Genomic DNA, 12,642 nt, shown 5'->3' on the forward strand with positions numbered 1-12,642 from the left:
CTACAAAAAAAGTGAGGAAGTAAGTGGAGAAAGTCAATTTGGATTTAAGAACGGCTTTGGTACTAGAGAAGCTATATTCAGTCTTCAAACTTTAGTACAGAATTGCCAAGATCAGAGAAAAGATGTCTTCATGTGCTTTATAGACTATGAAAAGGCATTCGATAACGTTAAACATAACTATCTCTTATTAACATTGAAATAAACTTATTTGTTGTCTGGTTGGATACGAGCGAGGCATAAATCAAACATCGACCCCTACGAGAGAACGCGAACGCTCTGTAGAGATGTTGATATCTACAAAATGTCGGTACTTACTATGAATATCGATAAAATTAAAAAATGTATCGATATTTTCTTCTATTGATATACCTATTGGAAGAATTCACAGAAAATTATATATATAAAAAAAGTATTATACAGAAAATTAACTTTTAGAGTAATAAAATAGCATATTTTTCATTAACTTATAATAACTTGGACTTATAATAACAAAATATCCCATATGTTGCATACTTAGTTAGTTGTAACACACTGTATATAGAAAATCTACACTTCAATCGAAGTGTAGAGACAATATAAAAAACAAATAATGATAATGATCATATCGATTGGTTTCAATCATACCAGATCAGTCGGTCAATCAATTATCCGTACCACAAGATTAACAGAAAAACGCTTACATCCCTTTATTACACTTCGCTGTTATAGGTGGTACGAAGTTGACCGGATCTGATAGTTTTATATAAATGTCTAAATACTAGAAAAGTCTAAAAGTAATAGAAAAATCGCCAGTAATATAAAAAATACGTATATTTTTAGTATCTACTTGGTAACCCATTTTAAGTATCTATTTGATAACTAAATTAGAAAATAAAGACATTGAGAAAAAAATTGTAGAAATGACATACTGACATAACATAAAATCACAAGAAATGGAAATAAAGAATTTGTTTTTGGTTTTCCTAAAAGTTTAGGATTAATTAAAATGAGAGGTGAAAATTATTTTATTTAGCCCTTATCAATTTTTGTCTTAAAAAAACGGCAAGGTTAATTTTCCGATCGGGCATTTCGGATTCGGGAGACCATCATCAACTTCTTAATTTAAATATGGACCTCTTTTTTAGCCAACCATACCAATAGGTATGGTATACCAATAGGTATGGTAGGCTATTAAGACCGGCAAAAAAAAGTTTTTTTAATTTCACGCAAAATGAGTTATTTGGGTCATAAATGACCTAAATACAAAATATTTTCATGGTGTCTGTCTGTCTGTCTGTCCGTCTGTAAGACGATAACTCAAAAACCGCTAATCCGATTTTGACCAAATTTGGCACAATAATACTGTGGCACCCGAGAATCTGGCTATTAGTTTTTGGTGGAAGTGGGGGGTTGGTAAGGGGGTATGGGAGGAGGTTAAAAATTTTAAAAATCGTAACTCCAAAATTACAGTAGCTAGCGAAACGCGGTTTTCAATTTAAGATTAGGAATAATATTTGCAACAAAATTTGTTATAACATCAAAATCAGTCAAAGTCGCAGTTCTTGAGATAAAAAAAATTGGAAAAATTCCTTTACTTTAAAACTAAAAGAACTGCCTACGAACTTTTTATTAACATATTTTAGTATGGGCGGCTATACGTGCCTCCCGGCGCCAATTTTTTATTTCACTATTAAATGTTTACTTCTTTATAGCGACAAAATATACAAAATAAATTGTGATGTAAAAGTCACTTTTTGATTATTTTGAAAATATCAGCAATATTTGCTAAATTCCGAAACAACACCACCTAGTGATTACTACGCAGGCATTTTATTTCTTAAATGGTTTCCGACTGCCTGTTATGTACGTACCTAATGGTTATATATTAATTAATTAATTATTATTAGATATAGCATTCAGTTGATTGGTCAATAATAATTATAGATTGTATGGGAGAGGGAAAATTATTCACCTCGACCTTATAGATCTATTGTGTCTCCCTTTCTTGAGATAGAGTCTCAGGGCTTTGACAAAAACCAGTACAACAGATTCTGTATTCGCCGTTGTTTCTTAGCTTTAATGTACTGAGATGTTCACTCCAAAGATCGATCCAAATCAAGGAGAATATTTAATTTTTCTCGATCGTAAGTCCTGAGAACTTTAAGTGATCAATGCAATAACTTATATTTTCAACGTGCCTCAATTGGGAAAGTTGTGTTGGAGTTGCAGCCCCAGCAGCCAAATTTAGAACCTTTAGTCACCATCTGTAAACAATGTAATTTAAGGATATGTATTTACTTTACGTCTTAATAATCAGTAACAAACATATTTAAATACAAAATAAAACAACTTGAGACTAATATGCCACTCAAAGTGTGGCATAATTTTCGAAAATGATGAGGCATTTGGAATGTATATATCGATATTTTGATACTATTTAAATAAAATTAAAACAATTTTGATACATCGATATATTGTGTACGTCCCTAGTGCCTTCTCAATTTTAATTATCGGTTAGGCAACGCAACGGTGGGAGAACACGGTTCGCGGTTAAGTAATGGCCTTAAATCGTGATGATTTGCTCTATCGGTCGTTCTTTGTCTTTCGAAAATTATATAACGCATGCATACATTGTCTATTAAGTGCAGGTATCTTTTTTGTCGATGGTTTTAATTGATATAGATTTAATATGGAAACAAAAAAGATATAGATGAATGTGTATTCATAAAATTATGATCTACAAAGATTACAATCTAAGTGATTTTGGTAATGAATAGAATATGGCATTAAAAAAATCAAGTAATGTATGCAACTTCTTTCCGAAGATTTTAGGATATCAATACAATTGATTTTAATTGACGTATGTCTGTAATTCTGTTTCCAAATTAAAAGATATTCTTACAAATTTGAAGAATTCTACCCTGAGAAATCCAGACAAGTAAATTTACCAACATTGGATAATATTGCAGATAAGTGCATATCTTTAAAATATGTAGAATGTTTAGGAGGGGAATTAATCACCGCGACCTTAACAAGATCTATTGTGTTCCCCTTTCTTAAGTTATAACGAGTTATAACTCATCATACAGTCTCAGGGCTTTAACAGCCCTGAGACTGTATCTAAGACGGCTCTACAGAGGCCAGCTATACTCGACACCAGCCGTACGAAAGTTAATGGCACGAACGGTCGTCGTATCGGTGCACTCAGTGATAAGGTGTTCTGGTGTTTTCCCATTTTCCCCACAGAATCTGCATTCGCCGTTGTTTCTCAGCTTCAGCCTACTGAGGTGTTCGTTGAGGAGACAGTGTCCTGTTAGAAAACCCGTGACAATTCAGAGATTGTTTTTAGTTAAATCAAGGAAAATATTTGTTTTTTCTCGGTCGTAAATTCTGAGAAACCTTTTCGAGTGTCTTAGACCGTTAGAGAACACCCATTCCAAGTTACGGATGGAGTTGGTTCCCGCTTAGAAAACAGAACGGTTCTGGTCCAGTTAGTGGAGTGTTCACTCCTTTTCTATAGCTAGATCATTTGCTTTTTCCCTGCCTTCTATCACCTTAGTGAGCAGGCACCTAGAGTAGGAGTACTTTATTTTCTTTGCCTAATTTGTCCAGCTTGTCTAGGTATTCTTTAGCTAACTTCGAATTGATGGTTACTGAGTTGATCGCTTTTAGTGCCGCTTTTCTATCGGATATGATGGTTATTTCCTGTTTTCCATAGTTCCTATCTAAGATAAATTGTACGCATCTTTCTATAGCGTTTATTTCAGCTTAAAAGATGCTGGGGGTAGGTGCCCATTGGTTCAGAGTATTTTGCTTTTGGCCTAAATACTCCTATCACTGTCCCTGCTTTGATTTTGGGAGCATCAGTATATCACGTTATGGTATGGCCTTTTACATGCTGAGCAATCGTTTCTCTCTTCCAATTCTTTTTATTGCTCAATACTACAGTGAGGTATTTCTCACAGTCGTGAATTCTTGCTATGTCATCCACTGGGAGCTGAACGAGTTGAATTTTCTGTTTGTGTTCCAAGTTCCTGAAAATTCTCCCAGTACTGTATCCGTCGATGACCATTCTAATTATTGTCGTATTGGCATAACTACCGACGATTATATTCCTTGTTTTTCTAAAATTTAATATGCTTGTATTATATATAAATAATATACAAAAGAGGCAAACGAAAGTTTAAGGTTTATAGGTGTTTTCACTACGCACCCATACGGTGTGTAATGGCCGCAATTAAATATAAATTTCGTACTAAATAGCGTCACATTAAAATTAATTTAAACTGCTGAAAATTTACATAATTATGAATTATTATAAACATAAAATTAAATTGACAAGATTATAGATTCATATTGCATCGTATTCTGGGTAGTGAGGACTCCTCGCTGAGGACATTTTCATGAAATGTCAGATATTGCTGAAATAACTGAAATCATTTTAAATGTTTAAAAATTACATTACATTTATTAAATTACATTAGTACTGCATCATGAATTTGTTTGTAGACAATATCGATTAGATTTTTAAGGTGACTATTGCCTATTCCTCTGCAACCTTTTCAGTTCTATTGCGGTTTTCTTCTCATCTCTAGATTGCATTCTCTAGTCCTATGCTTTTCAAAAAGTTTAACAATTTGGAGACTGGACCCCCCATAATAGCTCTTTGTCAATTACTCAGGTTCGTCAATCCCATCAGCTCTAGATGCCTATTGAGCTTGCAATGTCATGTCAGTAATCACATTTCCGTTTTGATAGTCTTCCTGTCTTTTCTTATCAAGTCTGCCATAAATTTTTGCGAAAGTTTTACTACAGACTTTTTTTCATCTGTCTCTGTTCTAATTAATTTTTCAATTATTCTAGAGATTTGTTGACCACCTATTGTTTTATGGCCATGCAAACATAATGGTTCAGGACAAGGGGTGAGAGGTTGGACACTGTTGGAATTACATGTACATTTTCTTTGTAGTCTACTATCGCAATCGACTATAATTATATGACAGACTTCTTCACGCTCATTGACAGTCGCATGACAATAAAATTATATTTTGGCAGTACATGTAAATTTACCTAAGTCAGGTAATATATACAGATATAGTCAGTATACATCTCGGTTCTGGGCCTATGATTGATAAGCCTTGTTCTGCCACATATGTAGACTGTAGACTACATAGATAATAGAGGAAACAAATGCAGTAGTCAACTGAAGTTTAAGACAGCAGCGAAAAAGTATTGAAAAGCAATTTAGAACTCTAGATGGATAGAATATAGAAAGAAAGTTGCAAATATATGAGGTTCTGATCGAATACAAATCAAAAAAATAAGCCAGTTATTGTTTTTGTTAAATGTTACTGCATTAGAATCCATGTGGAACATGGATAGTAGTTGTTAACAAATTTGCGTAACCAAAAAAAAAACGTTTAACATTTTAGGATAAGTTCATTCAGATTTATATCTAAATTCTATCTTAAAAACTTTCAAGAAACGTATGTGTGAAAAATCCAGTGTTATATGTTTATATACTATTTATATTGAAAAGTTTTTTTATATGAAATATAGATAGGCACTAGTTTAGTAGAAGTAAGACTTATAACTTATATATTAAAGCGTTTTTTTTTTATTTGCAGATCTGGCAGCTATTAGGAGGTTACTCGACGCCGAGAACACGTCAGGCACGTGCCCTAGCTGTGAAATGCCCTTCGACAAGGGTAAAAAACGTAGACTTATCGATAACTGCGGCCACGAAAGATGTTACTCCTGTATGTTCACCAACGAAGCGTGTCCTTTATGTTCCCTCAATGGCTCTATCTCTAATTCAGGTAAGGGAATCTATATTTTAAACTAAACTTTATATTATATTATGCATTCGAATATACAGGGTGGTCCGAACTGTATTCCGCAAACTTCGGCAGCATATTCTGCAGATAAAAATAAGTAATAAAGTTCGTATAAATGTATGTCCTAAAATGCTTAATTTTGGAGATACAGGGTGTAGAAGTTTCATTTTTGTTTCGATTTTTTCCATATAATTTCTGATGCCTGGGAGTTTTTTGACATGAGAAATTTGATTTTGATGTCAATATGACTCCTATTAGTAGAGGGCGCCCCCTACATATTTTTTAACTGGTTTGAAGAGTAATAACTTTTTGTCCGTACCTGTATAAAACTGCTGAGTAAAAAAATATACATTCACCACGTTTTTTACGTGAAAAAGGTCTCTTGGTAAAAATCGCTACGAGTAATGGTTTTCGAGATAGTTGGAATCGAAATTATCAATGCCTGTCATCATTAACATAAATTAAACATGCTGACTAAATAGTTATTAGACTGAAATCATAAATTTGAAATGCTCTTGTGCCAAAAGTTCAACAGAAACTGTTTTACCATCGTTTTTTGCAGAAAAATTTATGATTAATTTAAAAAAAATTAAAATTTCCCAAATTTATTGTTTCAGTGAAATAACGTGTTTATTTCAACGTTCAGTTATACTCAACGTGTTTATTTTTCGTCAATAATGACATGTATTGACTATTTCCATTCTAAATATCTTAAGAACGGTTGCTCGTAGCGATTTTTAGAAAGAGATATTTTTTACGTAAAAGACACAGAGATGTATATTCTTTCACTCGGTAGTTTTATACAGGTATGGACAAAAAGTTATTACGCTTCAAAACAGTTAAAACACATGTAGGTGGCGCCCTCTACTAGTAGGAGTCATATTGACATCAAAATCAAATTTCTCATGTCAAAAAACTCCCAGACCCCAATTTTCATTCAAATATTGACGTTATTTTAGAAATTATTTAGAAAAAATCGAAATAAAAATGAAACTTCTACACCCTGTATCTCTGAAACTAAGCATCTTAGGACATACATATATACGAACTTTTTTACTTATTTTTATCTGCGGAATATGCTGCTGAAGGTTCCGGAATACATTTCGGACAACCCTGTATATTAATGTATTCGATTCCAAATATCTTGAGATATCTATCTTCTTAGCTCCATCTACGGTAACGTGGATGAAGCAAGCATCTTGAGAACTGTTTCCATACCGCTTATACCAAGAGACCTTTTTGTGTAAAAAACGGCGGAAATGTATATTTTTTCTCTTTTAATGTCCCATCAAAATACTCATCCAAATGTACTGTTTAAATGCCTCTAAAAGATCTTTATTCGTCACATTTAAAGGTCTCAATTACAATTACTTAAAAGTCAAGCACGTAACATAAATGCATATAAATAACACATAAATAATGCTCCTTTCTGTCATTCACTCTTTGCTTTTTACTTCATTAATTATCAATTATTTATTTTCTAATGTCAATTTATATAAATGACAAGAAAGGTTATATAAAAAATATGTTTTAACACCAGAAATAGAGTCTTATTTATGGTGTACTAGGGGAAATAGAATTTGACTAATAAGAAAATTTCAATTTGCGAATATAAACAATATAATAGACAGGGTGAATCTTGAATAGGTGCAAATATTTTCAGGGCTGGTAGATCTAGATAAAAGAAAAATATTTTCTCTTTACCATAAATAAATCCAAAATAACCGAAATATTTTAAAACTTGAAAAATGATTATTTTTTATAAAAAAAAATTATTTTTCGCTTAAATTTTGAGAACCACTGGATCTTTTCTGGGTTTTCTTTCTTGTAAATTTAATCTACTCCCTATGTTGCCATATTATGTTTTTTAATTAAAAATAAAAATAAAAAAAACAGATTTTTTTTCAAAAAATTTCCGAGTTTCAACAATTTCTTTTCGCAAAAAAAACCCTCATATACGTGTTTCTGGGGTCAAAATATACTACCCTTAAAATGATTGCACTTATTTATGACTCACCCTGTATATATTATTAACAAAAGTAAAAAAAGGTGTTTCCGTTTAAAAAATTGAGTCAACGTTAAAATTTTGTTAACGTAATATTTGTAACATTATTATGAGAACACTGTATACTATTTGATAAATTATTAGCTTGCGTAGCTTAACTCATGTCTACCAATTAATACAGTCAATCTGGCACTTTGACTCCCATCAAATTTTCCCTGCTCTCATACATTACCAATCGTAAGTGGTCCACTGTAAATTAAAACGTAAAAAAAAGTTCCACATCAATTTGATAGTTTTTTTATGCTCTTTACTTTTAAAAACTTTGCGACAGTAAAAAAATGGTTTCACCCGGAAAATGCAAAAAACTGCATTTGAGTGACTTTGGTGCCCTCTAACTTTGTTCCCGTAGATTTTAGAGGTTTATTACAAAATGAAAATGTAAAGAATTTAATTCTCTTCATTTTTTGTTCCATAAAATTGTCTGTGGGGCCTATGGTTCAGCCAGAAAATTGAATCCAAAATTTTTTTGAGTTTCTCAAAAACGGTGGGGTGGGGGAATACGAAATTGTCGAATTTAAGCCTTTCTAGTGGACCACTTACGACTGGCAAAGTATGAGAGCGGGGATAATTTGATGGGATTCTTGACCTTTCTTGCTACCAGATTGACTATACTAAGAAAGATTATACTATAAAATATGTTTTAACACTAAGTTGAGTGAATTTGACTTAACTTATGTCTACCAATGGGTATTTTAAAGGAATATATATCTTTTAAATACAATAGATAAAATATAATATATCAGACCTCGTATCAGACTTTTTTTGAAAATTGGAGAAAAATGAATTCAATAGTGTTTGTGGTTCTTTATTTTATAACTATATTTAATTAGCTAATAATAGATTAGATCTAATCTTGAGTAACATGATAAATAGTTATGCAATTGACACAAGTCTGTTTTTATAATTTCAACTACTAAACGTTTCTGTATTTCTAATATTGCCAAATATGATAATAAAATTATCGCGCATGATATTTATATGAAATTTATTTTCAGACGAACCTAACCTTCGAGATATGAAGTGCAATATGCTGAAAGGGTCGGAGATCACACTCTATGGAGAAACACCAGCCATTCATATAGAAAAAGCAGACAAAGCACAACCAAGAACCAAAGTAAAAACAAACGGCCACTTCAGCAATCTCATGCAGGTGAGTTTCACTAGCTTGTTTCACTTTGTCTGAATCTATTTTGTTATGCTTATGCGAGCTTTATGAATATATGTATGGTAAATTTATTTAAAAGTATCGGTATATAACGAGCAATATTTAATTTTACCGATAAAATTAAGTGGTTTAATAAAAATTAATGCCGAAACGAAAGTGTGTAGTAACTAATGAAATTCTCTAAGCTTTATCTTCTATTAATTAACTTAACGATATTTTGAGTTACCATGACTCCAAGTGGAAGAGCTTGTGTAAAAAAGTGGAGGACATTTACAGCCTCCATACCAGTTTGTCTGATGGTAGACAAGAATCTTTATTTCATTCCATCAAGGAAATGAAGCAAGATATTTTCAATTTGTCGTTTATTTTATTTGAACAATCATGATTAGTCTATTAAGGTCCAAATTCATGACTTATCAAAGGAGTTGGGTGATTTGCGTTTGAGTGTAAATAGAATGGCACTCAGTTGGAAAAGTTGGCCTCCAATGAAAAGCCAAGAGTTAGAAGTAACCCACAAATAGAAAAAAAGTCTAGTTCGACGCAGACTGACCATTCGGACACCAGGACACAGTGGGTATTACTTCTCCAAAAACCATTACACCTACACCTCAAGGATTCTCCAAGAAAGAAGACTGGCATTACGCGATAGTGTTCAAAATCCCACCTCTTATACAGCAAACCAGCTTGCACACTATGCCAAGGAAAAGCTTGGAACTACTGACTTTATCGATGCTTTCCCTTGCTGAAAAATAAGGTCAGTTCCTTGTACAAGGCCTTTAAAGTTATCGCCGTCAGCAACGGGTACTTCGTCCATAGGCTGTAAACACATTTTTTCAAACACTGTTGACATCCGAAGTCTACCTCCTTGCTCTGACTCGACATATACCTCGTAAATATACCTGGGGAGGTGAAATCTGTTAAGATTTGTTCTGACAAGGAGGCTATAGTGTACCTGTAAGTCTCTTGGGCTGAAAAATGTGGAAATTGTTGTGGAAGAAAGTGCGAGGAAAGATGGTGGGCTATAGGCATAAGTGTGTGTGTTTCAAGGGCACACTAACATCAGCCTCAAATTATCTATGGCCTCAGAGGGACTTCCTAGTGACGAGGATTCCCTGCGTGAGCTATAGGGATGGAAGGCTGTAATTGTGTCTGGAGTATTATTAGTGTGTAAAGTTATGTAGATTTCCCTAACGGACTACAAATCTTTTGAACGAGGATTGCCTCGTGCAAAACAAAATTTATTTAAATTAAAATTAAAGGTTAGAATGATATAGACCCGACAGAACTGGAACCGGTATACAGAGAAGACCAGACTACTAGTAACATAGTAAGTTGCCGGACGAATTTACGTTTACCCGATTTGCGTTCGTACTCGAGATTCACTGCCGGCTAGTCAGCTGGTCAGGTAGTACGCAGTTGCAGTTGTGCTTGGACGGGTCGGTCGTGACAGACTAGGAATACGACGCCAGGAGGGCAGAGTATTTATTATTTTAATTTTAAGTGTTTACCTTCACTTAAGGTAACATTTAAAATAAAAATACTTAAATATTTATTATTTGAGTGTGTTTACAAGCCAAAACTAAAAATAAATAAATTCTCTAAACCCAAAAAAAAAAACTAAAATATTACTCTAAATAAAAAAAAGTTATAACAAGTGTTCAAAAAGACCACCTTCTTGTACTAGACAGAAGCCTAGGCGGTCGTAAAATCCCCATCTGACATTGGCTAACATATTAGGGCTAATGGTTTGGAAAGCCTCTCGTATTTTTATTATACACTATGGATTTTACATAACCCCACAAAAAGAAATCATTAGGAGAAAGATCTGGTGATCTAGCGGGCCACAAAATAGTTCCATATCCACTAATTAAACGGTTGGGAAAAGTATTGTTCAAATATTCTTGAACAATACGGGCATTGTGGCAGGGCAACCATCTTGTTGAAACCAGACATTGAATCTTTCTCCCAATAACTCACGAATTCTAGGAACAATCTGCTGCTGTAACAAGTCCAAATACTTTGCAACAGTTAAATTACCCTCTATAAAAAATGGACCAATCATACGCTCGGGGAGCATATCACCCCAAACATTTAGCTTTTGGGGATATTGCGTGCGTACCTCAAAATATCTGTGCAAATTTTCCCGAGACCAATATCGTACTTGTGTAGGGTTATGACGACTCAATAAAGGAAAACTTGATTCGTCGGTGAAAACTATACACCGAATAAAGTTTTCATCTAAATTGGCCTTTTCCATTACAGATTCACAAAACACCATACGCCGAAATTAGTCTTCATGGAAAATTTCTTGAGTTTTGCGCGCTTTATACGATCGGTATCCATTCTTTTTAAGGACTCTTTTAACCGTGCTAGGTGAAGAATCTGTTACCTCAGCAATTTGATTACTTGAAAACGTGGGATTTTGATCCGCGGTAGCACAAATGAACACTTGCTTTAACTCCTGTTCTTCATTAATCAGCACATCAGGCTTTTTGTGTTTTTGTGGGGACACGCACCCATGTGTTTCAAAATTATTAATAACTCTTGATATAGTAGGTAAAGATGGAATTGGCCTGTTTACAAAAGTTTGTGGAAAAATTGTTTGTATACCCCGATAAGACCTATTTTGGAAATACCATTTTACAATTGAATTTTCTCACGAACTTCGTAAACATCCATTAATTTACTTAAAAAATAAATTTTACACGAGAACTGTCGCGAGAATCTATGTATTCGTTTTGGCTATTAAAACACGAATAAATACAAATTCTGAAACATTCTTATCACATATCTACCTATTTTTATTTTATCGCATTATTTGCCTGCTTTTTATCCGGCGGACGGGTATACGCTAATTCGTCCGGTTCTGCCTATGTTACTACTTCGGTGGTCCGGTCTGTATAGTTCCATGAAGCTTGATGTAACTCCGGACCCAACTCTTTTAAAATATCGGATTCTACCCATCTCTAATAAGTAGTAGTTTCCATTAAAGTTTTTTAATTATCCGGGTCCATAATACCAAAAAATAATTTCAGGCTTCAGTGTCTAAGCCGCGACGCGGCGCGGCGTCCCATAGCGAGGCCGATTGAAAAATCAAAATTAATGCACATATACATTTCACCTTAGCCAACACTAATCGCTCTCTATAATTAGAATACCTGCGGTGCATGACTAATTATAACAATAATATTGTATTGGAATTAAATAATAATTGACGGTATCGCCATGTATTCCTTTTCAATAGCGTGTCAGTATGAAATAGATTAAATAATTAGAGATGTAGAAATATCAGGAGATCTAAACTGCGTTGTTCAGTGATTTTTTCTTTATTTATTGCTGTTCAACATATTCTAAATAGTACTACAAAATCATAGTAATTAAAAAATTCCGTATTTTTTATTTTACACAGTAAATAACGAAAAAAACCGTATTCTAAATAATGAAGACTAATTTGCTACAGTGTACTTCTCTTTACACTTTTAATGATACTTTAAGTATTTTTTTCTACAAATTTATTTCGGCCATAGACCACTTAATGAACCCGAAAAACTAGTAGCACAGATTAGGTATACTATATGTATACAGATAAAATCTTA

The 12,642-nt window shown here is 33.4% G+C and overlaps 1 protein-coding gene across 1 annotated transcript in view; it reads left to right on the forward strand.

Annotated features, from left to right (window-relative positions):
- Positions 1–2,068: 2,068 nt before the first annotated feature.
- LOC115874415 (protein TANC2) overlaps positions 2,069–12,642 on the forward strand; it is a 42,496-nt gene continuing 31,922 nt past the window's right edge. Inside the window, exons 1-3 of the mRNA XM_030889582.1 lie at positions 2,069–2,123; positions 5,607–5,798; positions 8,877–9,031. Coding sequence (XP_030745442.1) covers positions 2,069–2,123; positions 5,607–5,798; positions 8,877–9,031 — 402 coding nt within the window. The remainder of the gene's footprint in view (positions 2,124–5,606; positions 5,799–8,876; positions 9,032–12,642) is intronic.

Source organism: Sitophilus oryzae, unplaced genomic scaffold, assembly GCF_002938485.1.
Source record: "Sitophilus oryzae breed Bouriz unplaced genomic scaffold, Soryzae_2.0 scaffold_1018_pilon_pilon, whole genome shotgun sequence".
NCBI classification, from domain to species: domain Eukaryota; kingdom Metazoa; phylum Arthropoda; class Insecta; order Coleoptera; family Curculionidae; genus Sitophilus; species Sitophilus oryzae.